This window comes from Giraffa tippelskirchi, chromosome 4 (assembly GCF_054371585.1).
Source record: "Giraffa tippelskirchi isolate mGirTip1 chromosome 4, T2T-mGirTip1v1.2.pri, whole genome shotgun sequence".
NCBI classification, from domain to species: domain Eukaryota; kingdom Metazoa; phylum Chordata; class Mammalia; order Artiodactyla; family Giraffidae; genus Giraffa; species Giraffa tippelskirchi.
In genome coordinates this window covers 128,570,131-128,598,112 of record NC_137278.1, presented here as the reverse complement: position 1 = coordinate 128,598,112, position 27,982 = coordinate 128,570,131, and the positions used below count along the sequence as shown (strand labels likewise).

At 48.7% G+C, this 27,982-nt stretch overlaps 2 protein-coding genes across 3 annotated transcripts; both read left to right on the top strand.

The window, feature by feature from the left end:
- The first annotated feature begins 5,906 nt into the window (after positions 1-5,906).
- On the top strand, positions 5,907-9,697 carry IGFBP6 (insulin like growth factor binding protein 6). 2 transcript variants are annotated; one of them, XM_081593103.1, is made up of 5 exons: positions 5,907-6,282; positions 7,332-7,345; positions 8,208-8,342; positions 8,500-8,619; positions 9,386-9,697. In XM_081593103.1, exons 1-5 carry the CDS (start codon positions 5,958-5,960, stop codon positions 9,509-9,511), a joined length of 720 nt encoding a protein of 239 aa, XP_081449229.1. In that variant the 5' UTR covers positions 5,907-5,957; the 3' UTR covers positions 9,512-9,697. The 2 variants fall into 2 exon arrangements, with proteins under 2 accessions (XP_081449229.1, XP_081449228.1); XM_081593102.1 differs by lacking the exon at positions 7,332-7,345 and having other exon boundaries at positions 8,203-8,342.
- Positions 9,698-10,950: 1,253 nt separating this feature from the next.
- SOAT2 (sterol O-acyltransferase 2) lies at positions 10,951-20,786 on the top strand. The gene is made up of 15 exons (XM_081597001.1): positions 10,951-11,071; positions 11,523-11,578; positions 12,094-12,230; positions 12,584-12,643; positions 12,996-13,103; positions 14,582-14,858; positions 15,282-15,351; positions 15,931-16,015; positions 16,522-16,567; positions 16,777-16,906; positions 17,521-17,618; positions 18,738-18,836; positions 19,342-19,477; positions 19,992-20,137; positions 20,354-20,786. The coding sequence occupies exons 1-15, from the start codon at positions 10,951-10,953 to the stop codon at positions 20,402-20,404; spliced, it is 1,620 nt and encodes a 539-aa protein (XP_081453127.1). The 3' UTR covers positions 20,405-20,786.
- Positions 20,787-27,982: the final 7,196 nt, after the last annotated feature.

The following is a 27,982-nucleotide window of genomic DNA, read 5'->3' as shown; positions in this document are numbered from 1 at the left end:
ATGAAATGGAAGCCATGCTCTCCTATAACATAAACAGTGGTCACTTGGCATAATGGAAATAGATGTAGACTGGAAATTAGGAAATCTGAATTAGAACCCAGATCTGTGACTAACATTTACTTGTCATGTTTCCTTAGGCTCCTTAATCTGGGACAGTTATTCAGTCTCCTGAAAAGTAGATGCCAATTATTTTGTATAATGTCCCTCAGTTTCATTGTATCCGACTATCATTTTACTCATTATTAGATTGAAAAAGTTGGCTTAAAGTTCAACATTCAGAAAACTAAGATCATGGCATCCGGTCCCATCACTTCATGGAAAATAGATGGGGAAACAGTGGAAACAAAGTGTCAGACTTTATTTTGGGGGGCTCCAAAATCACTGCAGAAGGTGATTACAGCCATGAAATTACAAAATGCTTACTTCTTGGAAAGAAAGTTATGACCAACCTAGACAGCATATTAAAAAGCAGAGACATTACTTTGTCCATCTAGTCAAGGCTATGGTTTTTCCAGTAGTCATGTATGGATATGAGAGTTGGACTATAAAGAAAGCTGAGCGCCGAAGAATTGATGTTTTTGAACTGTGGTGTTGGAGAAGACTCTTGAGAGTCCCTTGGACTGCGAGGAGATCCAACCAGTCCATCCTAAAGGAGATCAATCCTGGGTGTTCATTGGAAGGACTGATGTTGAAGCTGAAACTCCAATACTTTGGCCACCTCATGCGAAGAGTTGACTCATTGGAAAAGACCCTGATGCTGGGAAGGACTGGGGGCAGGAGGAGAAGGGGACAACAGAGGATGAGATGGCTGGATGGCATCACCGACTCGATGGACATGAGTTTGGGTAGACTCCAGGAGTTGGTGATGGACAGGGAGGCCTGGTGTGCAGTGATTCATGGGGTCCCAAAGAGTCGGACACAACTGAGCGACTGAACTGATACATTAACAACTTTATTCAGATCTACGAGTAATTTTAAGTTAATTTTTGTATATGTTATGAGGTATAAATAAAAGTTATTTTTTTTCTTTTTTTACACATGGAGATCCAATTGTTCCAGCAGAATTTGTTGGAAAGATTGTCCTTTCTCTACTGAATTCTTTTGCATCTTTGTCAAACATGTATTGAACAACTGTTATTAAAAATGTCTTTAGGGGATTTGCCTGGTGGTCTAGTGGTTGGGACTCCATGCTTCCAACACAGGGGGTGTGGATTCAGTCCCTGGTTGGGAATTAAGATCCCACATGCTACGGGGTGTGGCCAAAAATAAATAAAATTTTAAAAGTGTTTAAAAAAAAGAAATCAATTAGCCATATTCTTGTGGGTCTATTTCTAGACTCTCTGTTCCACTGATCCGTTTTTTTACCTTTATGTTTTGATTATTATAATTTTATAATAAATCTTGAAATCAGGTAGTATAACTCTTTCAATTTTGTTCTTTTTAAAAGTTGGTTTGAGTTACTCCAGGTCCTTTGCATTTCCATGTGAGACTATCAGTTTTCCAATTTCTGCCAAAAAACACTCTGGGAATTTAATTGGCATTACACTAAACCTATTTATCAATTTTGGGAGAATTGACATTTTAACAGTATGGAGTCCAATCCACAAGGATTGTAGTGATGTCTTCCACTCTAATCCAGTACCACAGGGCTCATTCTAGCCTTCCTCCCTACTTCTCTGTAACTTCTGTCTCAGACAAAGAGAAACCCAATATCCATTACTTATTTGCTCCACCCTAGTCTACATGAAGCAGTTTCAAATAAGCCCATGAGAAACAAGTTTATCAACTAGAATACAGTGTTTATGTAGCGTATAGAGCATGCCATTCCATTTATCATTAGCCTTACAGTTTCCAGTCAAAACACTGTTACTTAGGTCACCATTTTTTTCCCCTCACCATCTTAGTGTGTTTATGTCATACATGTATAATACAGTTAGATTTACCTGTTACAGTCTGCATTCTATCCTGGAATACCCTACCATCCTGTTTGATTTTTTTATGTGTTAAGCATGTGTTGGATGGACAGATATTAATTCTAAGCTCCCTGTGAACACAATTCCTCCTTAATTATGTCCATGTCATATAGTTACATCCACATAAATAAATGCTCTATCAATCTATTGACTTTTATTCATGTAATTATCAAAAAGAAAAAGCAAACTTCAGATCTGCAGTTATTACTCCTTCTTCACTAATGATTCCCAGTTCCTAACCATCTGGCTAATTCCAGCCCAGTCTAGAAAACTCTGTTCCCTTTCTAGTTCACCTTTCTCTGGTATAACTGGGACACTGGGAATCTAGGCAGAACAAGTCATGCACACACACCCGCTACATGACCCTATACTCTCATACCTCTTACACAAAGATGTGCTTTTCTGAGATGGCCTCCACCCTTCCCTCTCTTCAACCTATCTTAACCTATCTTTTCTAGCCTAAATTCTATTTTAAAGACCTATTCTCCAGGAAACCCTCTTTGATTTATCCTGAGGCCAGGTCTCCCCTCTCTTATTGCCCCCTGACCACAATGGGCCTCTCAGTCTCTTTGGCCTTTACTCTGAGAACAACAGGAAGGACAGGGAAAGTAAGAGGAGGGGCTGAAGGACTGAGAAAGCCAAGAGCTGCCCTGGGTGGCCTGGACTAGCTCAGAAGCATAGAAGCACCAATGGAGCCCCCAGACAGTTACAATGTACCCGCTTCACCTCTCAAGGCCCTCCCCCAGGACTGCCTGTGTTGGCACCCAAAACAACCTTTACTTGTATCAATTCCAAACATGAGCTAGGAGCTGGGGGGTCCAGAGATGAAGAAGGTATGGGGCTCTTGTTCTCAAAACATTCATAATCTAATTGGAAAAATAAGACACGAGAAAAGATAAGCAGACACTTAAGACAGCAACACAATAATATGGATGAATTCAGAGAAAGGCAGACCGCTGGCCAAGCAGGTGGGGAAGAGGTGGCAGAATCTGGTCTGTAGTAAGAGGAATGGCGGGGGGGGGGCGGGGATGTTTCATCCTTATGAGTTGAAAACTTGTAGTCCAGATTACCTCTGAGCATCACACCTTCACTTTCCCTAATCTCAGTTCAGACTCAGAGATGAGAAACTGCCAAGGGGTTCTAGGGAGGGTGATTCCACCAACTGGTTGAACCAGAGTGTGCTTCCAGGGCCAACTGTCCACGGGGCCGTGATTGCCATATGGGAGCACAGGTCCTTGGGCAGGGGAGAGGGGCATAGAGTACCACCAAAGACGTTTGAGGAGGAGAGCCACAGGAGCAAGACCAATTGGGAGGCTGCATGTGGGACAGATGGCAGAAATCAGAGGCTGGAGACCAGCTGAGGTTATCACAACAGTTCCCATCAGACCCATACCAGACTTAGGCCATGTCATGATGTGGTCATTTAGCCATCTCTCTGGGGCTTTCCATCTGTAGACTATGCTACCACTTGTCTTTCTGCAGACTCAACACTCAAAAGGATCCAGGCAGGCCCCCTCCTTTACCCCTGGTTCTCAAAAGGAAGTCAGCACATGATGGTGCTGTGGGTTTGGAGGGACTGGTTTGGGTGAGAGAGTAGGAGGACAGAGTGTAACCTGCAAGAGAAGGAGGAAGTCGTGTCAAGGTTTATTTATAAAAAGCCTAAGTAACAGCCCAAGCTGTCTAGCCTTTCACAGCCCCGACAGAAGCTTTCTCTCCACAGAGGCCAGACAGGGTCCCAGGGGTCTGTTTTGACCCACACTCCATCCTGAGCACCTACTGTGACCTTCAGACCTCTGCTCTGGGTGCTAAGGTGAAAGGCATCCCAAAGTGAGGAAAGCAGAGTTTGAGAGTCTCAGTCTGCAAGAAAGAGCCTAGTTAGATCTCAGCACTGGAAGCACATAGCCCTGGACACCTAGGCTGGAGGCATGGGGAAGAGGGAAGAGCAGTGCTGGGGAGGCAGGTGGGACTGGGCTGTTCAGGGCTGTGCTGAGACTACGTGGCAGGATTAAGCTGGGCAGTGGAGTATAACCAGGGGAAATCTGTAGAGGTGATGTAGGCGGGTGCATGGGGGAATTTGGGAAGGGAGTGGTGGATGTGAGAGGCTAGCAGAGTATTGGGCTTCTGTGCAATATAACCTGCAAAATCACTTTACCCAAACTTCATTTAAAAGCCACACTGAGATCCTGCAGGGAGCGTGGCCATCTCTTTCCCATCCCAACTTTCCACAGAACTTTCCATCTTATTCAAGAGCAACAAGGTGGAGTCAGGAGAAAAGCCCTAGCCAGAGACATATGCTGGGCAAAATAAAGAGTGATAAGGACGGAGGGACAGGATGGAACGCACTACCCTGGGGTCAGAGCTTGAAGCAGGAGGCCCCAGAGCCTCCCAGAGTAGAGGAGAGCTGCCCCTCCCCACTGCCCCAGCACCCTCCTCCCTGCCTGCCCAATCTGCGTCACTGTCTCTGGGCCACTGGGATATACTGCTTCCCAAAATGTCCTAGGGTCCTAGGGTAGCCCTGAGGGGAGAGGGCTGGGAGTAACTTTTTTTTTTTATTTCATTTACTGAAAAGTTCAGGAAGCTCTCGCTGACATTCTTGCTTGGGGGCCCAGAATTTAAACTTAGTCACTGCCCAGAGCCCTTGTTTTAGGAAAGAATGAGATGGCCAGTGTTGCATAACCCAGAGCTGTGTGGGTGGGGGTTGCAGAAGGAAACAGTCCTTCTTCCTCCCTCTAGGAAGGCTCAGCTAGGAGTTCTGGGGTTGGGCAGGGCACTGCCTGGGGAAGGGAGGCCACGGGTAAGGGAGGTGGGGTGGACACACCAGTGGAGTGAAAGCCCTGGAGAGCAGGCTGACCCGAAACACTCAGCCCCATCACCGTCCAACCCCCCTTGGCATAGAACAGCTTGAATAATCCAGAAAACCCAATGGATGATACTGGGTGGGGATGGAGTGGGGGCCAGATTCTGGGAAAGGAGAGGAATGGAGGGGTGGGCTGACGTGGATGAAGGACAGAGGTTGGCTGAGGTCTGCTCTTTGGCCACTGTCCCTTAGAGCACCCAGAGTATGGGTTCCACTACCTCCCCACCCCCACCCCCCATAATTTCAGCTGGTCAGTCACCCATCCCTACCTCCCAGGTGTTCAGCCAGTTCTCCTGTTGCCACACTGCCGCCTGGCTGCCTCCCCCCAACCCCGCCATGCCCCACAATCCTTCCAGACTCTCATGGCCCCAATATAGTCCTAGGATTTCTGACAGTTCATTCAGGGTGTACTTCCCCCTCTCTTCCAGCATTCCAGCATCCTACCCAAGTCTGGCCCCATCTCCTGCCTTCCCCTCAGTCACAGTCTCAGGGAAACTTTCTCTTGCTCCTCCCTTAGCTTTGCTCTTCCTCTCCTCGCCCTCGGTTTACTCTCTCCCATCAGCAGTCGGTTCTCCCAAGACCCCACTGCTCCGTCGTCTCCGCCTTTTCTCTCTTTTCTTCGCCCACATCCTCCTCCCGACCCCCACACCACCCCGTCTCCGTCCACTTAAGTCCGCCATCTTCTCCCTCCCCACGGAGTCCCTGGGTCTCCTTCACCCGCCACACACACACCCGAACTGGCTTTCAGGTTTCCCCTTCATCCCAACTCCGGTCCTCTCCTGCTTCCACCACTTCCCACCCTCCAGGGCCCCAGCCAGCTGTCCAGCTCCCAAATTCCGGGCGAGATTCCCGGGAACAAAGCAAGAAAAATCGAGTAATTTGGGAAGAAAACAGAAACTGGGAAGGGAGGAGGTAGAGAAGAGTGGGGAGGACCCAGGTGGAGGGGGGGCCTCTCCAGTCCCACCCAGTTTAGGGAATGGCCCCTGCCTTCTCCACACGCCCCCCCTTCACCTGGCTCTTAAAGGGCCCGGCCCCTGCCGGCGGCTACTTAAGGCAGAGGGGCGGCGGCGGGCAGCAGCTGCGCTACGACTGCTCTGGGAGGAGTGGACGGGGCAAAATTCCTGACCATGACCCCCCACAGACTGCTGCCGCCACTGCTGTTAACTTTGCTGCTCGCTGCCCGCCCAGGAGGCGCCTTGGCAAGGTGCCCAGGCTGCGGGCAGGGGGTGTCGGCGGGTTGTCCAGGGGGCTGCGCGGAGGAGGATGGGGGGCCGGCGGCGGAAGGCTGTGCGGAAGCTGGGGGCTGTCTCAGGAGGGAGGGGCAGCAGTGCGGGGTCTACACTCCCAACTGCGCCCCAGGACTGCAGTGCCAGCCGCCGGAGAAAGAGGATTTGCCTTTGCGGGCTCTGCTGCAGGGCCGGGGCCGCTGCGGCCGGGCGCGCACGCCCTCGGGTGAGTCCGCCGCGCCCCGCCCCTGCCCTGCCCACGTGAGCCCCGCAATTCTGCAGACTGGGTCCCCGAGGGATGAGCTTGGGCAGATGGACGCTTCCTTCTCCCCACCTCTGGCAGATTCCAAGCAGTGCCTGCTCCTCTCCCTGACTTTTCTTCGCCCTGACACCCTGACTTTGCCTTCCCATCCTGAGCTCCGGGGGTGGGGGGTGGTATATTTTTGGGGGTGAAAGGGCAAATGCGGGGAGCTACTACAAGGCTGGAGTGAGGCTGACGGCCTAAGGGATGAAGCAGGGAGATGTCTGACCCTGCAACCTTTTTTGCCCCCTCTGCCTATTTTCTCTTGAGGGGAAAAGGAGGGTTGGAAGGGTTTAGGGACTTGCTGTATGCCATAGAGGCCCAGCTCATTCAGCCCTAGACCCCCAAGCTGGAAAAAGGACCCAGACATTGTTCCCAGCTTCCACTTAGAAAAATAGGGAAGAGAACTCCAGACTCCCAAACCCTGAACACACTGAGAAATATCTCCTTTTAATATCAGGGTGTCCAAAGCACCTGAACATAGAGTGAAAAATAGAAGATGGCTCAAATCCAGAGCTGTTTTAGACTAGACGAGGGTCAGAGGGTTGGCGCTGGCCCTCTCCCTCGCCCCCAGGGGGAGGGTTAGAGGTGGGAAAAGAAGGAATCTGCCAAATCAGGGTTATGATTTAAAGCTTTTCAGAACCCTCCACCCACCTCACCCCACCCTAAGCCAGAGAGGAGAATAGAAGGCTGAGTCACTGAGTGGGTGGGACAGAAGTGAGTCAGAACCTGAAAGATGGGGGGCAGCAGGGAGATGCGGAAAGCAGGAAATGTAAACGGCCCCTACCCCAGGGACATCTGAGCACTTCCATGGGAAGGGATGGGAAATCAACTTTCAGTTTCTTTCAGTTCCAAATGCCTGGGTCCAAGCTGCTTGGGGTTCTCCTGGAAAGTAATGGTCTGGGTGGGTTAGAGGAGGCAGCTGGGAGCATGATCATGGTAGGATACTGAATAGAGAGGCAAGATCTGAGAAGTTGCAGAAGAAATAGTTCTTGGGTTTTGAGATGGGAGCAACTATCTAGGCTTGAGGTCTGGGGGCTGAGCAGAGCTTGTCTTTGTGCATGGAGAGGGAGAGACATCACTTCAGGGCTCATAATTTCGCATTTCTAGCTGGGGCAGATTCCGAGCAGCGCCGACTCTCCTCCGTGTCTTGTTTTCGCACCGACAGTCTGACTTTCCTTTCTCATCCTGAGCTCTCCCCAAGCCCCCCAGTACCATGCGTGAGAAGGGAGCAGCCTGCAGGTTGGAACCGCTCATTCCTGCACCTTTGCAGCCTGCCCGCCTTCCACCTCCTGGTTAAGGGCTGAATCGCACAGGTTCCTGGGACCGCGGGAGTTGAGCTTGGCTGAGCCTCAGGGGACCAAAAGGCCTCCATTGCAGTGCCCCCAAATTAACTGTGTCTCCGGCCTGGGAGGGGTAGGCTGAGTCACATTAGGGTCACAGCGGGGACACACATTCCACTTTGGTCCCTGCTGACCCCCTCGCACCGCCGTTTCTCTTCTGCCCCATCTCCCTGGTTTCGTGCGTCCCCTGCTGGCCTCCGGTGGAACAACCAGGCCTTTTTACCCAAAGCCCCAAGGCTCTCTATCAATGCATGTACGGTATTGATTTTCGCTTTCCAAAATACTTGTCTTTTATAAGCCTTAAAACTAGCCTGAGGATATTATCATGAAAGGTAATATCACCATTTTTCAGAGAAGGAAACCGAGGCCTGGAGGAGGTAACCGTGGAGCCAGACTCTAAACCTCATCACTGCTCTGAAAGCCCCACTCCTCTCTACTTAACTCTGTTTGACATCTGGTTGATTTCTGGGCTCTTCTTCCCCCATTCCTCTTGTGGCTGTAGGGGAGAATCCTAAGGAGAGTAAGCCCCAAGCAGGGACCGCTCGCTCGCAGGACGTGAACCGCAGAGACCAACAGAGGAACTCGGGGACCTCTACCACTCCTGCTCGGCCCAATTCTGGGGGCATCCAAGACACTGAGATGGTGGGTTTGGGGCTGGCAGAGTGCAGAAGGGGTGGGGAGCCCTGGAGATTCTCCTCTGAGACCACTCACTTGGGCTTGGCAAAGTCTCCCATCCCAGTCCTGGGAGCCTGGCTGCTGGGCCCAGCAGGCTCTGCAGTGGGGCTGTCCCTCCCCCCAGGGTCCCTGCCGCAAACATCTGGACTCCGTGCTGCAGCAACTCCAGACCGAGGTCTTCCGCGGGGCTCACACCCTCTACGTGCCTAATTGTGACCATAGGGGCTTCTACCGGAAGCGGCAGGTGAGGCCATTCCTCCCCAACCATGGCCCATCGTACAAGACGATTGGGTAGGAGGTTTACAGAGTTGTATAAATGAGTCGCTGCCCTGCCTTTAGGGCTCTCCCAACTTTAGGGCTACTCATAGAGAATAGCCGATGGCAGCTGTGGGAGGGGTTAGATTATCTAAGGGAAACTAAAAGTCGCTCAGTCCTGTCCGACTCTTTGTGACCCCCATGGGCTCTATAGGCTGCCAGGCTCCTCTGTCCATGGGATTCTCCAGGCCAGAATACTGGAGTGGGTAGCCGTTCCCTTCTCCAGGGGATCTTCCTAACCCAGACGTCGAACCCAGGTCTTCTGCACTGTAGGAGAATTCTTTACCATCTGAGCCACCAGGGAAGCCCTTAGATTATCTACAGAATGTCTAACTCTGAGAGAGGTTCACATAAGAGGAGCATCAGAAATCACCCTGCCATGAACACCGGTGGCAGAGCCCCACCCTAAGAGCCTGAGAATTTGCATTCTAACGTGGCCCCCAGTGATGCTGATGCTGTTGCTTCAGAAACCACACTTTGAGAACCACGGCTCTGGCCTAGAAGAACAGGCACTCTCTGGTGGGTGGAGAAGAGAAGCCCCGGAAGGGAAAGTGGGCCTCACTATCCTGAGAACACTCAGAGGTTTCTGCAGACTCAGACTCAGGAGTCCACAGCACGTTCCCCACCCCGGGGGCCCCTCCCATCTCTCCCGCTAGAGCCTCGCCGCGCCTCTGATCGTGTGCCTCTCTCCCCAGTGCCGCTCCTCCCAGGGGCAGCGCCGAGGTCCCTGCTGGTGTGTGGATCGCATGGGCCAGCCCCTGCCTGGGTCCTCAGAAGGCGGCGATGGAAGCTCCCTCTGCCCCACTGGAAGCAGCGGCTAAGCCTGTGTTGGGGGGCTGCAGGGCCACTGGCAGGAGCATGGGGCCGTCCTCTTGGGTTATTTGTTGAGTGATGGGCAACTACACATTCAGGCCCTGCCCCACTGTCCCCCTCACCCCTGGGACCTCACATGTGGAAAGATTGTTGGTGTCGTCTTGGGGTGTTAATAAAGCTGTGTTGAGGGGGGATCTCTGGTTTATGTCTCTGTGTTCACCTCTCACATTTATGGAGTCACTGGCCCTTCTTTCTACCTCTGTCCAGCACCCCCATAGAAGCTCTCCTCTCTTGTGGACTGCCTTCAGTCCTTCCTTCCACACTTGGAATGACAGAGACAGCCACCGGTAGAGGTTTCACAGCCTCAAGCCTCACCCAACTGCCCACCAGGGAGTGGGAGGCAGGAGATGGGGGTGGGGAGACACTGAAGCCTTGACAGGCCTTGGTCTGAAGTTGTGACCTTGTTTCTACCATTGATCTTTGGACATAAAGGGAGAGGAAGGATTAATAGTTAATCCCCACCAGGAGCTCAACGAAGAGAAATTCAAAGCACTTACCCTTCTGTTACTTCTTATTAAAAAGGGAAGGAAATTAGTATTCATTGTGCTCTTGCCATGGGCCATGCCCTGGACTACCTCATTTTGTGCTTACAATAACCTTGTGAGATAGGGACTTTTGAACCTGTTTTTCAGAGGAGGAAACTTCAGCTTAAACTATTTGGGTCCTTTGCCTGAAATTCCACAGCCAGCAAATGATCAAGGGAGGATTGAAATCTGGTTCTTCCATACATGATAACGCTGGGCATCCCTCAAGTGCTGAATAAGTTTTTGTTTTGTCTCCTTTCTGCTTACCTGCTAACTCAAGCAGGTGTAGGGAAGAGCTGGTGTCCAGAGACCCCAGCACCCAGCCCTCCCTGGAGGGGCCACAGCCCCGCAGTTGTCGCAGGTACCCACCTCAGAGACTAGTAGTCATGTGCACAAGGCTCTTTCACACACCTTATGGTCTCAGGGAGCTGAGTGCCCTCATACCTGAAGATGTTGCTGACTCCTCCCCAACCTTCAGCCTACTGAGCAGGTGAAGCGGCCATACCAGGTGATAAGCCTCAGAGGGGCAAAGTCCCCCTCCCCATGACGCGTATGGGTGCAGAGCCCCCATTCCTGTGGGAGAGAGCTGAGCATCTGGATGGTGGCCAGAGGTGTTTGTTGGTGGGGGTGGGGTGGGGTGGGGAATGTCTATCCCTGTGACAGCCAGCAAAGCAGAGCCTGTAGCTGAGATGGGGCTGCCTTCTGGATGAGAATAGGGGATCAGATAACCTATAACCCCTCCTCCTGAAAGGACTTTAGTCTTTGGTGCTGCCAGAGGTGCCGAGATAAGCGCTCAGCCAGGCAAGCTTGAAGGAAGGGAGAAAACACTCACCAGCCGCCACTACCCGGTCAAGACTCACATCATGGAGCCAAGGGTGGCCCAAGTGCGGAGGAGAGAAAGACTAGGAAGACAGCAGGAGGACCGGCCCTCCAGAGAAGGGGAGCCCCGCTCTGGGGGTGCAGAACGCCCAGGAGGCATTGGAGGTGGGGATGCGCTGTCGAGAGGGGGCTCCTGCTATCTACCTTCAATCCTTCCTGCTGTCCTGGGAGGCCAGTAAAGGCAGACCCCAGCCTCTGCCTCCTAACTCCCCAGCTGGGGAAGTAAGGAGAAAAGGGCTATTCAATGCCTTGCCTTCTCTTTCTGACTCTTTTTCACCCCAGTCGGTGATTAGAGTAGCTTCTTATTCCCTGGGAACCCTGTTTCCAGTAATGTCATCAGGCTCCCCACTTGCCAATGGCCTGCTCACCCCCTGCAAAAATACCCTCCTTCTGATTATTCCCACCCCTGTCACCCTCCCTACCCCGGCCATGATACTAGATATTGACTGGTTGTGGGGAGGGGAGGCTGTTGAGCACACAGAAAGCAAACTTGCTGGACAGAGAAAGCCTCTGGGTCTGCACTAGACAGCAGAACCCTAGCTCCTCCTTTTCCTAGGAAACACAGAGGTGCACAGAGGGCCAGATTTGGTACAATGGACCCAACATATGCAGGTGAGGATGTCAGAGGTCAAACGGACGGGTTCTGGGGTAGAGGGAGGAAAGGATGAGGACTGGTTTGGTGATAAAGACAATTTGTTCTTGGGTTCAAACCTCTCAGAATGGGGTAGAGCTAAGGGTTAAGACGGAGGAGTTTGAAGCACAGGTTATCAGGGCAGGGGCCCAAAGTCAGCTGGTGAACAGTCTTCTGTTAGCAGGACTGGAGGTCAGGAGAGGAAAGGCTGGGGTCAGGGAGAAGAGAGTAGGATCAGAGATGATGAGGTGGTTGGGGGTCAGATCCAGAGACTGAAAGTATCTTTGCTGGATCCTCACTGCTGCCCTGGGAAACCAGAAGGAGTTAAATTGGGGGTAGGGGGAACCTCTGGGCAGGAACTGTGCTTGTTCTTCTGTCCATCTTGGGCACTTAGTAGTGTGCCTGGCATGGAAGGAGGCTCAGGAATTGTTTGGTGAATGGGAGGAAGGCTGAATGGATGGAGGGACCGTGCACCCTGCCCTGCTTCGTCCTGTAGGCTGTAAAGACACAGTTGCTGCAGCAAGCGCAGGGCCAGCTGATGGAGCTGCTGGATCAGGCCATGTGGGAGGCCGTTCAAGCTTACCCACCGCAAGACAGACCAGTGCCCTCCATCCCTCCACACTCCTTGCGCAAGTAAGAGTCTCAGGAGCCGGGGGCTAGGGAGCGGCTGTGCAGCCTCCTCCATCATAAGGACTATGAGCTACAGATGTTATCTCACGTGCCCTTTACCAGCACGGATGTAACTTCGACTTCAGTCTTCCCTCTTCTTCCCTTGTCGCCTCTGTCTTCCTGATATTGACCTCCACTACTGGGCTTTGCTCTCCCTTGGCCATGACCTTTTCACCTCGTCCTGCCTGCTGGCCCTAACCCTGACCTTCCCCTACTACTGCCCTCGGCTCCCAAGTAGTGACCTCCTGCAAAGCCCTACGCTCTGCTTATAGCCTTCTGCCTTTGGTTCCTAACCCAGAATAACTGTCTCAATTCAGGACCCGGGAGCCATCCTTCAGGAAACGAAAAGTTTTCATCATCCGCAAGTCCCTGCTTGAGTAAGTCAGGGGTGAGGACACAGGATGGGGAGAAAAGAAAGAGCTTTGTCTGGGGGTCCAGGACACCTCATTTGTCATCCTCAGGCTCTGGGTGGTTTGGGAGAGGACGTGGAGATGGTTTCTAAGATTCCGTTTCTCTATTTGCCCGGGGTGTAATCGTGCAGGAAAGGCCACCAGGATGAGAGTTGTCTGGGCTGGAAAGGGCTTTGGACAGAAGTCCTAGCCGTACCATAGCCTGTCGCTTCAAGTTCCCAGTCACTAGGCCCCATCCCCACTGTGTACAGCGCCTGCGCTGGTCTGCACCACCTCAAGGACTCTCCTCCTACTGACATTCAGGCCCCTGTCCTTCCAGCGAGTTGATGGAGGTGCCGCACTTCCGCACCATCTACCATATGTTTGTCGCCGGCCTGTGTGTCTTCATCATCAGCACCCTGGCCATCGACCTCATTGATGAGGGCAGGTAGGCACCCCTCCCTCTCATAGGCCCACAGACCAGGTCAGACCACCTGGGCCCCTAGAACTCCACCTGCCACTGGGGCCCCATAGAGCAGGTCCATTTGATTATTAGACACACATCAACATTGTTCCAACCACCTTCCTACCCCAAAGCCCTCTTAGATTTCTCTGCACAGCCTTGGATGGCCTTTGGTCTGTTTACCCAGGATCAGTCCCCTGGGGACACTAGACCCCACTCAAATCCTCTGGAACCCTTGTCCTGAGGCAGACATGCATGTATATGCACTCGTAAGTATTGTTCCCACCTCACAGCTCTCATGCACTCCACTCCAAGACAGTGCTGTTCAGTTCAAGCAACCTCCAGTGAGTCCCCTAAGTACCAGACCTGAGGGCCAGAGAGATGATGGGCCATGCCTCTGTCTGTGAGGCATTCCCAGCCTTGGGGGGAAGACAGACGTGTGCACACAAGAGCCCAGGTTTCCCTACAAAACCCCTTCCCTCTCTGGGATGAGCCTCAGGGGACTGTGGACCCCTGGGGGTCTGGATTTGCATGATCCCACCTCACCCTCCAGATAGCTTAGGAAGCAGTAAAAGGAAGAGGACCAAGGATTTGCAGGTTCAGCAACAGCACTTCCTTTTGATAAAATTGTTGTCAATCCTTATAATTAAGGATCAAATCTCAGTAAATTTTCAAATACATGCAGAGTGACTCCTCTACCATCCCCTCTATCCCAGACCGCTCCCCAGAGGTAACATATTTAACAGTTGTAAGAGTTTCTTTCCAGGGCATTTTCCACACCTCCACTTCCAGATGTATGTAAGAACCAAGGGGATGTATTTGGGGGGGTGGGGAGGGGCTTACATTACTAAGATACTTCCTGTAACTTTTGTTTCCTTTTCACTCCCTAAAGACCCACCTTAGAGATCTTTCCATGTTGCTCCATTGATTTTAATGGCTGAAGATTCTAGAAGTGCCAGCTTTTGATCATTTAGTTCTTTACTAATGGACTTATAAATCGCTTCTAATTTACCATTACAAGCCATGCACTCTGTTTTGGCTACACTGCGTGGCTTCCTGGATCTTAGTTCCCCAACCGGGGATTGAACCTGAGCCACCGCAGTGAAAGCGCAGAGTTCTAACCACTGGATCTCCAGGGATTTCCCAAACTATACACATAAAATATGTTATATATATATATAATTTTACACTTATTATTTATAATTTTATTTATTTATTTTTGGCTGTGCTGGGTCTTCTTTGCTGCATCTACTTGTGGAGAGCAGGGGCCACTCTAGTTGTGGTGCAAGGGCTTCTCACTGCAGTGGCTTCTCTTGCTGCAGAGCATGGGCTCAAGGGCCTGAGAACTTCAGTACTTGCAGCACGTGGGCTCAGTAGTTTGTCTTCTAAGAGCTCTGACTGCAGAGGAAGGGGACAAGGATGGGCCTCACGCTTGTCTATTTTGTCGCCTTTCCCACTCCCAGGCTGATGATGGAGTTTGATCTACTGACCTTCAGCTTTGGACAGCTGCCCTTGGCTCTGGTGACGTGGGTCCCCATGTTCCTATCCACTCTGCTGGTGCCCTACCAGGCCCTGCGCCTGTGGGAGAGGCCCCAGTCTGGAGGGGCCTGGATCCTGGGGGTGGGCCTGGGCTGCTTGCTGCTGGCTGCCCACACTGCGGTGCTGGGCATCCTCCCAGTCCACGTGGCAGTGGAGTATCAGCTCCCACCAGCCTCCCGCTGTGTCCTAGTCTTTGAGCAGGTAAGTGATGGGCGGGACTAATGGTGGGGTGGGGCCCCTAGGAGAGAGGGCATTGGATGCTGTATTGGTGGGGGTGGAGCTAATTATCAGGGGCAGAGTCCTTTGCTAGAGATTTGAGCCAACCAGCAGTTCCAAAGAAATGTAAATAAATGGACACAGCTATGCAGATATAATCATATAATCAAAGGGAGTTGGCCGGCTAGAGGCTCTGCCCTTTTTGGTACTCCTTTACCCTAGATTCATCCCAGCAGCCATCTGTGTTAGGCTATAAGACTGTCCAACAAAAAGATAAAAGTATGGGCTTTGACCATACAAAGTTTACAGTCTGCCTGCCCTTCTCCCTGTGTAAACATGAGCACAGAGAGGTTAAGTGATCTGTTCAAAATCCCACAGCACCTTAACCTCTTTTCTATTCCACCTCAGGTCAGGCTCCTGATGAAAAGCTACTCCTTCCTGAGAGAGACGGTACCTGGGACACTTTGGGCCAGAGGAGGTGAGGCCTTCAGCGGGCGCTGCTGTGAACTCAGTCCTCTTGGTTGGTTGAATGAAGCCAGCAGGTGCAAGAGCCTCATAAAAGCTCCAACTTTATAAGCCCATCTTGCCCACAGAGCACACCTCCAGCCACCACCTGGGCTCTCTGGGCCTTAGTCAATCGGCGTTCTCTTAGGTCCCACTTCTGAGAAGGCTGCTCTACTGCCCAGGACTTCTGGCTCATCCTTATTTAGACCCAGGGTATGAGAGCCTTATACGAGAAAGTCAAACCAGAAGGAGAGAGAATCGGGTGGTGGGACTGGTGGGTACCAAATGAAGCTCTGGCCACAGCAGATCTTGTGCCAGAAAAGGGGGGTAACTGGAACGGAAGCAAAAGGCTGTTAAAAAGCAGGTTCAACTCCTGCCCAGTTTCACCTCCTCCCCCCGCCTTCAGATCCCATAGCCAGGTGCTCACCCATCCCTGCACCTCTATCCTACCCAGTTCTATTCACCAGTCCCACTGCCCTTCCCGAGCACCCCACTCACCTGTGTCCTCTCTCCCTTCCCTCTTCACTGAGAGACCCCTCTTACTCCTCTTCAGGTAAGAGGATCCGGGCCCCCAGTTTCTCCAGCTACCTCTATTTCCTCTTCTGCCCCACACTCATCTATAGGGAAACCTACCCCAGGTAAGAGCCTGCACCCCTTTCCCCACATGCCCAGGCCCACCAGGGAACCAACCCTTCTTCTCTCCTCTCCCTGAGGTGTTTAGTCTCAACCCAGACACTGGCCACTTTCTCAGGAAGCACCTCACAATAAAGATGGGAATAAGGGACAGATACGTTGCCCCTTCTTCTTGCCCCAGCCCATGGTGATGCAGGGGTGACTGACTGTCCTGGTTTGCTCAGGACTGCCCCAGTTTGCCCAGGATTGCTCCAGTTTTAGCACTGAAATTCCTATGTCCTGGGAAACCCCTCAGTCTGGAGCAAACTTAGTGGACACTCAAGCTAAAATTCCACTTGTCATCTTTGTTAAGGAAGATCCAAAGTGTTCTAGATCCCCACCTCCCCAGGTAATCTTCCCAGGCCTGAGCAATTGAGGGAGCTGTGGATAGAGGGCCGCGGATGCTATGTCTGCCCTGGGGAAGGAACAAGACAAAAGGATGAGAAACATATTGTCTCCATTGCTGCGACAGGACACCCAACGTCAGGTGGAATTATGTGGCCAAGAACTTTGCCCAGGTCAGCAGACAGAGTCAAAGCGTGGACTACCTGTGGCTCATGGTGGCTGAGGGGGCATTTCTGGGAGTGAAGTAGGGGAGGCCGGGAAGAGGTCAGAGGGTTATGCAAAGAGAAGGGAAGGCAGATGCTGGGCCAGAGTCCAGTTCCAGAGGAAGGGGGCAGTTGCCAGTGACTCCTCTCAAAGTTATGTGTCCTCTGCCCCTCTCCAGGCCCTGGGCTGCGTGCTCTACGCCTGTTTCATCCTGGGCCGCCTCTGTGTTCCTGTCTTTGCCAACATGAGCCAGGAGCCCTTCAGCACCCGTGCCCTGGTGCTCTCCATCATGCATGCTACCTTGCCAGGTATCCCCATTGGAGACAGAGCTGCGGAAGGCTGCACCCTGGAGAACGCTTAGCAGGGAACTTCTTCCTCCTCTCACTCTTAGTTTCAACACCTTCTCCCTCTGACATCTGCTCCCTCCTATGGTTGCTCATTGTCAGAGTCTCACTTCAGATTGGGGCTTCCCTGGTGGCTCAGTGAGAAAGAATCTGCCTGCCAGTGCAGCAGACACAGGTTCGATCCCCGGGTCGAAAAGATCCCCTGGAGAAGGACATAGCAACCTACTCCGGTATTCTTGCCTGGAGAATTCCATGGATAGAGGAGCCTGGTGGGCTACAGTCTATGTGGTCGCAAAGAGTTGAACACAACTTAGCGACTAAACAGCAGCAGCACTTCAGATTGCCGTCCTCTCCCCAACCTCTCCCAACAGGCAGAGGTTTTAACATTCATCTCTATGTTCCAACACCAGGGATGGGCTTCATGAGCAAATGGATTGAATGAATGAATGCATAAATTAGTGAATGATTAATAAGTGATTGGTAGGTTGCTGGGTGAGGGCTTCCTGGGAGGACCCTAGAGGTTCATGGGGGACCAGGGGGACCAGTCTGACTTGCAGCCCCTTGTCTTCACTTCCCAGGCATTTTTATGCTGCTGCTCATCTTCTTTGCCTTCCTTCACTGTTGGCTCAACGCCTTCGCGGAGATGCTACGATTTGGAGACAGAATGTTCTATCGGGTGGGGCCTGGACCTGGGCTACCTGGGAGCTGGATGCAGGGAGAGCTAGGGAAGGACCTAGGGGAGGATGGTGGCTATGTTGGTTGTCCCCTTGTTACCGAACCAGGTGCCTTTGTCCAATTCTCACTAAGTCAAACACTGAGATACCGAGATTTACAGCAGAGAAACAGTTTCTTCAACAAGGCAGCCAAGTAAGGAGAAGTGAGAACAATCTCAGATTTGCTTCCCCAAAGGCCAAAGGCTTGAGATATTTATAGGATAAAGAAGCAAGGAGATCTTAGGCTTGGGAAAAGTGATTGGAGGTAGAGAAAAGGTGAGGTAATCAGTGTTCTGCACAGGCGTATCTGAGTTACATGCTTCTTCATGGGATGCATGTTAAAGAACGGAGGCACTTGGCATGATCTGAGGGTGGAGTTTTTGGCTCTCTGATGTCAAAAAGTCATTCATCCAACAGCTTTACAGGCCCAGTTTTAGGGTCAGTGGTCCTAGCCAGTCTTAGCCCACTTGAACTAGACAGGAGCCAACTTCAAGTTCCTGGAGAATGTATGCCTACTGTTGCTAGAGTGACCCATACATCAGAGATGTTATCTGTACGGGATGGTTAAGGAGTCAAAAAAAAAAAAACTAAGACTTTGTCAGTGAAGGCAGGTTACAGCAGAAGGATTTTTAACAAACTATTCCCTTACCTGCTATTCTGTAAGACAAGCTCAAGAATTTCTGTTAGTCACCAGTTTCTGTTAACCCCAAGGGGCACGATTTCAACCTCAGCTGTGCTGTCAGTCTGCCACAGTGAGAAATGTGCTCCTCTGGGTATGCTTATAATGTCACCCGTCCACCTCCTGACCAGCCAGGGCTCACTGCTTTTGTGGGGATGGTACTTTGGAATCTTCTTCTCCTGAGAGTAGAAAGGGAGGGAGAGTAGGAGGGAAGGCAAGGGCCCCAGGGCCTGAGGAGGGAATTAGGCGGATGCTTGCTGTCTCTCTCCTGGCGGGAGCCAGCCCTTGCAGAGAACAAGGACAGGGAGTGGGGAGCAGGGAGGGGCAGCTGGGAACTGGGTAGAGACAGGGCCTTCATGCTCACCTCCTCCCCCGCCCTGGCCCCATCCCACCCCACCCCCAGGACTGGTGGAACTCAACATCCTTCTCCAACTACTACCGCACATGGAACGTGGTGGTCCATGACTGGCTGTACAGCTACGTGTATCAGGATGGGCTTTGGGTACGGGCTCAGCTCCCACAGTTAATAGAATCTCTCTGAGATAGCCTCTCTTTCCCTTTCTCTGCACACTCTATTTTTTCTAGACCTAAGGGCCCCTTTGACTTTCACCTCCCTCATTCTACCCATCCCAGTGGGCAGAAAGAAAGTCCTTCTTATGATCTGACTTCCTTCCTTCCTTGTCCTCAACTACACCTTCTCCACAGGGTAAGTCTCCCCTCCTTAGCCTTCTAAGGAACACTTTTCAGTTACCAAGAATTTTCCCACACTGTATAATCTGCACTGTAAGCCTGAGAAGTAAGTATTATTATATCCCCCTTTTGAAAGTTGCCTCTAAGCCCCAATAGGCTAATACAATGCTTTTAAGTAAGACATGTCAGCCTTTCTGATCCCAAACCTCATATTCTTTCCACCATACTACATACCCTCTGGCTTCCTTAAGGAGGGGGCTCTTTGCTGAGGGGGCTTAGGGAGACTCACTCTACCCTCCTCCCTCGACCCCTGCCAGCTCCTTGGTGGCCGGGCCCGAGGCGTGGCCATGCTGGGCGTGTTCCTGGTCTCAGCAGTGGTCCATGAGTACATCTTCTGCTTCGTCCTGGGATTCTTCTACCCCGTCATGCTCTTGCTCTTCCTTGTCTTTGGAGGTGAGCTTGGCCTCTGCCTGCCCCTGTAGAGGGAGACATCCCGAGATGGAGATTCCAGACTGATGGGAGAGGCCACGTACCCAAGACAGAAGCGGGGTGTGCATGCCTCTTGGGGGAAGGCATGAGTGCTGTGTGTGAGAGTTGAGGGGGCAGGGGACTTGGAAGCTGGGAAGGGAGGTGGCATTGGGAGGCAGCACAGGGGTATCCTGGAGGGGGGTGCAGTGGGAAAACACTTCTAACTGGAGAGGAGCATCTGAGCAGGGCACACATAGAAGGAGACAAAGCGGGAGGGGAGGTTGGGTTGGGAGGTTCAGTAAGGGAGCCAGGACAGTGAAGTGAAAACTGAGGAATCCTGAGGAATGCCTGAGACCTCCGTGGGTGCCTGGAGTTGGGCTCAATATCTTCCTCAGTCTTCCTGTTCCAACTCTCCCCTGTGCCCTGAGATAAGAAGGCAGCCAGGAAGATAAATTACAGGTGTCTGGAGCTGAGGTGACCACATTTCCTCCTGCATCAGGGCCACTGAACTTCACGATGGATGACCGGCGCACGGGCCCAGCGTGGAACGTGCTCATGTGGACCTTGCTCTTCCTGGGCCAGGGCATCCAAGTCAGCCTGTACTGCCAGGAGTGGTATGCACGGCGCCACTGCCCCCTACCCCAGGTAAGCGACCATGACCCCTCCTCTCCCGCCCGCTTAGCTCCTCACCCAGGAGGACACGCCTCCTCTCCCCAACAGTCAGCCCCCTATTGCTGCCCCATTCAACAGCCATGGTCAGGGGCCAGGGCCTGGTTTGGGGATGATGGGTTCCCATGTCTTATATGCACAGGGTAAGCCCTGGGAGGAATCTTATTCACAACTCACTTTTCTCTGGCACAGACAACCTTCTGGGGGCTGGTGACACCTCGATCTTGGTCCTGCCATACCTAAATGCCAGGGTACTGTCACTGCGCAGATGATACCACCAAGTTCTTCTCTGCCTGCAAAGTCTGGGACCAGGGCTCCTCTCTGCATTCTCAGACCGAGCTCTGAGTCAAGGGGGCTGCCATGCTTGACCCCACCAGGGAACTCCAGGGACTGAGATCTGTGGACCTATGCTCATAGACTCAGAATGGTGATGCCTCTTGAGCCCCCATCCCTGTGGACTGGGCAGAGGGCCCCCTCTCACTCCATGGCTGTTCAGACTGGCAAAGACACGAAGGATCTTGGTGAATGTGGCTTGACTTAAAGCAAGCTGAGGTATCAAGGTCTGAAAAGGATTTGTTTCTTTGTACTCTTTCCAATACAATAATAAACTGTATGTATCACTTTTTATTCATTCATTCATTTGTTGAAGACCCATTTTTTTTGGCCACACCACACAGCATGTGGGTTCTTAGTTCCCCGACCAGGGATCCAACCCACACTCCTTGCATTGGAAGCACAGAGTCTTAACCACTGGACCACCAAGGAAGTCCCTTGAAGACCCACTTTTAAAAACTTTTTACAATTGAAGTATAAGTTGATTTACAATGTTAATTTTTGCTGTACAACAAAGTGACTTCTTTATATATGTGTGTGTGTGTGTGTATACATTCCTGTTTATATTCTTTTCCATTAGGGTTTATCCCAGGACATTGAGTATAGCTCCCTGTGTTATATAGTAGTACCTTGTTGTTTATTCATTCTATATATAATAGTTCACATCTCCTAATCCCAAACTGCCAGTCCATCCCTCCCCAACCCACCCACCTCCTTGGCAACCACAAGTCTGTTCTCTATGTGAAGACTCATTTTTAAAAAAACTTTTATCTTATACTGGAGTATAGCCTATTAACAATGTTGTGATAGTTTCAGATGGACAACAAAGCAACTCAGCTATACATGTACATGTATCCATTCTCCCCAAATTCCCCTCCCATCTAAGGTTGCTACATAGCATTGAGCAGAGTTCTCTGTGCTGTGTAATAGGTCCTTGTTGGTTATCCATCTTAAATACAGCATTGTGTACATGGTGACCAAACCAGTCAATCCTAAAGGAAATCAACCCTGAATATTCACTGGATGGACTGATGCTAAAGCTGAATCTCCAATACTTTGGTCACCTGATGTGAAGAGCCAACTCACTGGAAAAGACCCTGATGCTGGAAAAAATTGAGGGCAGAAGAAGCGGGTAACAGAGGATGAGATGGTTGGACGACATCACCAACTCAATGGACGTGAGTTTGGGCAAACTCCAGGAGATAGTGAAGGACAGGGAAGCCTGGAGTGCTGCAGTCCATGGGGTCACAAAGGGTCACACATGACTTAGCAATTGAACAACATGTTGACGGCCCACTTTTGACAGGCATAATTGAAGAGTGTGCCTGCAAAGGCAGGACTTTGTGATGGGAGGGGCTGAGGGACTGAGTGATATCCTCCCTTATCTTTTCTATGCCACCCCAATCTGCCCAAAACTCAGATCACTCCTCCTTCTACCTCTACTCCTTCAGATCATATTTCCACAACCCTTTAATCCTTCTAATCCTGGCAATCTCCAGCACGTTTTCAGAGAGCACATAGCTGACCTCCTTTCCTTCTGAGGACCCAGGAGAAGAACTTCCTGTACAGACTTTAGCCAAATCTTTTAACTTCATGAGCTTCAGCTTCCACAGCTATAAAATGGACATTTAGGGAGTTCCTTGGTAGTCTAATGGTTAGGGTTTGATGCTTTCACTGCTGTGATTTTCATTGCATTTTACTTTGCAATTGTAGTTCAATTTCTGAACTTTCTATTGTGTTCCATCTATTTATTTGGTCTTTCTTTACACACCACCACACTTCCACGATTACTGTAGCTTTATAATGTCTTGAAAACAGGTAGTGTAAGTCATTTAACCTTCTTTTTCAGTCGTTTTGCCTATTTGAAGTCCTTTGAATTTTCATTATAAACTTTAGAATAGGCTTGTGAGTTTCTTTTAATAAAAGAAAGAAAAGTCTGCTGGGATTTTGGTTGGAATTACACATTATATCTGTAGACTAATTTGGATAAAATTGACATCTTAACAAAATTAAGTCTTCCCATCCATTGATAATGCTATATCTCTCCATTTATTGAGATCTTCTCTAGTTTATTACAGTAACATTTTGTAGTTTTTAGTGCACAGGATTTGCACAGTTTGTCAGAATCTCTCCCCTAAGTATTTCACATGTTTTAATGATATTTTTAATTACAATTTCTGATTGTTAATTGCTAATATAGTGAAGTCAACTTTTTTTTTTTGGCTGCCCTGGGTCTTCATTGCTGAGTGTGGGCTTTCTCTAGTTGCAGTGAGCAGGGGCTACTCTCTAGTTGTGGCGCATGGGCGTCTCATTGCAGTGGCTTCTCTTGTGGAGCACAGGCTCTAGGGCATGCAGGCTCAGTAGTTGTGGCACAGGGGCTTAGTTGCTCACCCAGATGTGGGAATCTAAACTCCCTGACTAGAGATCAAATCTGTGTCCCCTGCCTTGGCAGGTGGATTCTTAACCAGTGGACCACCAGGGGAGTCCCAATCAACTGATTTTTGTGTATTATCCTTGTATCTTTAAACCTTGTTAAATGTACTAATTATTTCTAGGAGTTGCTTACTTTTGAAGACTCCAAAGGATTTTCCACAGAGATGGTCATGTCATCAGCAGATAATTTTATTTCTTCCTTTCCAATGTTAACGCCTTTTATTCCTTTTTCTTGCCTTATTGAACTACTTAGACCCTCCAGTGTTGGAAAGAAGTAATAATAGTAGACATCTTTGCCTTGATCTCAGGGAGAAGCATTCAGATTTTCATATTAATGTTAGCTGTAGGTTTTTCATGGATGCCCTTTATGAAGTTTAGAAAGTTCCTTTCTGTTTCTAGTTTGCTAAGAGTTTTTCTTTTTTTTTTTTTTCCCTACCAGAAATGGATGTTTAGCAAATTCCCTGGCAGTCCAGTAGTTAGGTCTCAATGCTTTCACTGCTGTGGGCTCGGGTTCAATCCCTGTTCAGGGAACCAGGATTCTGCAAGCCATGTGTCATGGCCAAAATATAAAATAAAAATAAATGGATGTTTAATTTTGTCAAATGCTTCTTCTGCATCTACTGAGATGATCATATTTTTTCCTTTTTTAAACTTTCAGTATGTAAATTACATTGAGTTAACATTCTGGAATAAATCCTACTTAATGATGTTACATTTTTAAATGTATCATTTGTTTCTATTTACTAAACTTTAAAAATAATTTTGCATCTCTGTTCTGAGGGACTATTGATCTGTAATTTTCTTGTAACTCCTTTACTTTGATATGAGTGCAATTCTGGCCTCAGAATTAGTTGGGAAATACTCCCTTCACTGATTTTCTGAGTTTGTGTAGAAGTGCCATTTTAAAAAATTAAATGTATGGTAGAGTTCAACAGTAAAGCCACCTGAGACCAGAGTTTTCTTGGAAAAAGGTTTTTAAAATTCAAGTTCTTAAATATATTTAGGGTTTTTCAGGCTACCTATTTCCTCTTACCTGAGCTCTAGTAGTTTGTGACTTCCAAGGAAATTGTCCATTTCATCTGTATTGTCAATTTATGGGCAAGATTCAGGACTTTCCTGGTGGTCCAGTGGTTACGAATCTGCCATTCAATTCAGATGACACCAGTTCGATCCCTGGTCAAGAAACTAACATCCCAGGTGCTGCAGGGCAACTAAGCCAGTGTGCCAAACTACTGAGCCTGTGTTACCCAAGCCCGCACGCTACAACTAGAAAGCCTGTGGGCCACAAGGAAGGTCCCAAGTGCTGCAACTAAGACCTGACGCAGCCAAATACATAAGCATTTTTTTTAATTTATGAGCAAAATTTTATTCATAATATTCCTTTATCCTTTTCCATATCTGTAACATTTGTGGTTATGTCCATTCTCTCATTTATTGTCTTTTTTTTTTTTGGCCATGCCAAGGGACATGCAGGCATGCGGGATCTCCCCACCAGGGATCGAACCCATACCCCCAGCATTGGGAGCATGCCGCCTTAACCACTGGACTACCAGGGAAGTTCTTTCATTTCTGATATTGGTAATTGGGTGTTCTCTTTTTTTTCCCTTAATAATGTATGACTTTGGTTTATCAATTTTATTCATCTTCACACAAAAAACTTTTTGGATTCATTGAGTTCCTCTACTGTTTTCCTGTTTCCTACTTCCCTGATTTCTGCTATGATCTTTTTAACTCCCTTGTTTCTTACTTCGGGCTTAATTTTCTCTTCTTCTTTCCAATATCTTAAGGCAAAAGCTGAGGTCTTTGAAATCTTTTTTTCTTTATAATATAGGTATTTGGTGTGTAAATTTCTCTCCAAGCAGTGCTTTAAGTGCCTTCCACAAATCTGGATATGTTTCATTCAGTTCAAAATATTAATACTTCATATTTTCACTTTTCATCTTTGGTCTGTGGGTGGTTTTGAAGTATGTGCCTTAGTTTCCTAATATTTAGGGGACTTTTCAGACATCTGTTTTATTTTTTTTTAAATATATCTTAATGAAAAAAAAATATATCTTAATGTTTATTTATTTTGGCTGTGCTGGGTCTTTGTTGCTGCACGCAGGCTATCTCTAGCTGTGGCACAAAGGCTTCTCCTTGCAGTGGCTTCTCTTGTTGTGGAGCACAGGCTCTAGGGTACGCAGGCTTCAGTAGCTGTGGCACAGGGGCTCAGTAGCTCTGGTGTACGGGCTTAGTCATTCCGTGGTGGGATCTTCCCGGACCAGGGATCAAACCCATGTTTCCCACATTGCAAGGCAGATTCTTAACCACTGTACCACCAGGGGAGTCCCTCTGTTTTATATCTCTAATTTAAATCATTTTGATCAGAGAACATACTTTGTTTGATTGGCATTGTTTTAAACTTACTGACACTTGTTTTACTGTCCAGAATGTGGTCTATCTGTAAATGTCTAGTGGGCACTTGGAAACAATATGTTGTTGGGTGGAGTATCTATAAATGTCAATTAGGTCAAATTATTTACTGGTATTGTTCAATTTTCTATGTCCTTACTGACTTTTTAAATGTTCTATCAATTACTGAAAGAGAGATGATAAAATAATTGTGGGTTTTTATATTTGGCTTTAGTTTCACATATTTTGAAGCTCTTTTTAAAATAATTTTTAAATTATTACACAATTCTTAAAGGTTACTTTCCATTTACAGTTATTGCAAAACACTGGCTATATTCCTCATGTTGTACAATACATCCTTGAGCATACCTTACACCCAATTGTCTGTACGTCCCACTCCCCCAGCCCTACACTGACCCTCCACCTTCACTGGTAACTGCTATTAACTGTTGTATCTGTGAGTTCGGAGAAGGCAATGGCACCCCACTCCAGTACTCTTGCCTGGAAAAATCCCATGGATGGAGGAGCCTGGTAGGCTGCAGCCCATGGGGTCGCTAAGGGTCGGACACGACTGAGCGACTTCACTTTCATTTTTCCCTTTCATGCACTGGAGAAGGAAATGGCAACCCACTCCAGTATTCTTGCCTGGAGAATCCCAGGGGCGGCGGAGCCTGGTGGGCTGCCGTCTGTGGGGTCGCACAGAGTCGGACACGACTGAAGCGACTTAGCAGCAGCAGCAGCAGCAGCAGCTGTGAGTCTGAGAAGCTCTTTTTGAAAGTACATAAACATTAGGTTATGCCTTTTTAATGAACTGACCTCTTTTTCATTATAAAACAGCCGTTTTTATCCCTTGTAAAATACTTTGCTTTGAAATCTATCTCACCAAATACTATTATAATCACACTGCCTTTCTTCCAATTTTGCCTCTTCTCTGTGTACTTCTGAATTAATTATGATTCCACAAGTGGAATGAATGGCACATTTGATTTCATCTCTTTTTTCTTTTTTTGGCTACACCTGGCCTCATTCAAGGTCTTCATTCTCCTACCAGTAATCGAACCTGCGCCCCCTGCAGTTCAAGCGCGAAGTCCTGGCCACTGGACCACCAGGGAAGTCCCAGGTTTTATTATATTTTATTGTTCTTCAATCTATGTTTTTGCTGTTTTGAGCAAGTCATTATTCATTCCATTTCCCCTCCTTCCTTGCTATTTTGAAAGTTCTAGTAATACTATACTTCTCCATTCCTTTGATAGTAATCTTCCTTTCCAGCACAGATAATAAAATATGTATTTCTTTACCATTATTTGAAAATATACCAATTATTTCTTCCATTAATGTGTTTTATTTCCTGTCACTTTCACCTCAATAAAAGAAACCTTTAGAATTCTTTTACTTACCTCTCTCACTCTGCTTCTGATTCCTAGGTTTTGCTGAAATCGTATATTTATGGTTCTAGATATAATTAGATGCCTATCAATCTCCATAAACATGTAACAACAGTATAATATTTTACCAGATTTGTTGCTCACTCTGTGTTCTTTCTCCTTTTCATCTTCCCCTATCTTGACTTCTCTGTTCTCTAACCAAAATTTTCTTGAGTATTTTCCTCAGGTGAGAAATGGAATTGATATACCCTCTGAATCCTTTATATCTCCATGTATCTTTCTTTTGCACTAACAGTTGAATGCTTCCTCAGCTGGGTATGAGATTCTGGGGTAGCCATCCTTTTCTCTCAGTATACATGCACTGTTAGATTTCAGTGCTGCAGATGAAAAGTTCTGTGTCAATCTGATTCTTTTTGCTTTGTAGATAACTTGTTCTTTCTGTCTAGATACTTGAAAATGTCTTTCTTTAATCTTGGAATTCAGGAGTTCCAAGCATAGATGTCTCCCTTCTCTTTTTGTATCTTCCTGTGTGCACTTTCAGTCTGCAAGTCAGAACTTTCTTCGGGTCAGCAAAATATCCTATTTTTAAATTATTGCCTCTCCTTCTTTTATGCCTTTTTTTTTTTGGAACTAATATATTTGAATGTTAGGATTACTGGGTCTATCTCCAAGTCTCATATTTTCCTCATTATTTCCATTTCTTTGTATTATTTGCTCCGTGCTTTGAAATATTTTTCCACTTGTTCTGCCAAGCCACTAATTTGAGTCCCGGCAGTGAACAGACTTCTTTCTTTCAATAAGTATGCTGATTCTTGTTGTTGTTGTTGAAAATACTAGTTTTAGTTTCAGAAAGTAAATTTTTAGTACACTACTTGAATCTTTTTAGCTGCTCCTGATGTTTTCTTGAGTTGTCCCATACCTCTTCAGTGGTTCCTGCGCTGTCTGGTAGGCAAGACCAGCTGTAATGACCTCATTCCTGTAGGGCCACGGCCCTCTGAGTCATGCTCTTCCAATATGCCCACTGTCCTCACCTCTGCTCCAGGGCTCTCCAGAGCTGCTCTCCAGGCTCCTGTGTGGTGAGAATGAGGAAACTCCTCACCTGTCTCTATACCAGGCCTTCCCCAGACTAATGCCAAGTCCAAGCCTACACTTGCATACCCTGCCCACTGGCCCCAGCAGCAATATGGCTAAAGAGAGAGAAGTGTTCAGAGATGGGAGTAAAAAATTCCCTTAGAACGGTGGTTCTCAAATTCAAGCGTGAATTAGAATCATCTCCGGG

Bases quoted from the DNA above. Each gene is read 5' to 3' on its own strand.
- IGFBP6 (XM_081593103.1), top strand. From the start codon at position 5,958: ATGACCCCCCACAGACTGCTGCCGCCACTGCTGTTAACTTTGCTGCTC. The intron at 8,343-8,499 runs GTGGGTTTGGGG...CCCTCCCCCCAG, and splicing joins GCATCCAAGACACTGAGATG to GGTCCCTGCCGCAAACATCT. The intron at 8,620-9,385 runs GTGAGGCCATTC...CTCTCTCCCCAG, and splicing joins GCTTCTACCGGAAGCGGCAG to TGCCGCTCCTCCCAGGGGCA.
- SOAT2 (XM_081597001.1), top strand. From the start codon at position 10,951: ATGGAGCCAAGGGTGGCCCAAGTGCGGAGGAGAGAAAGACTAGGAAGA. The intron at 19,478-19,991 runs GTGAGCTTGGCC...CTCCTGCATCAG, and splicing joins GCTCTTCCTTGTCTTTGGAG to GGCCACTGAACTTCACGATG. The intron at 20,138-20,353 runs GTAAGCGACCAT...TCTCTGGCACAG, and splicing joins GCCACTGCCCCCTACCCCAG to ACAACCTTCTGGGGGCTGGT.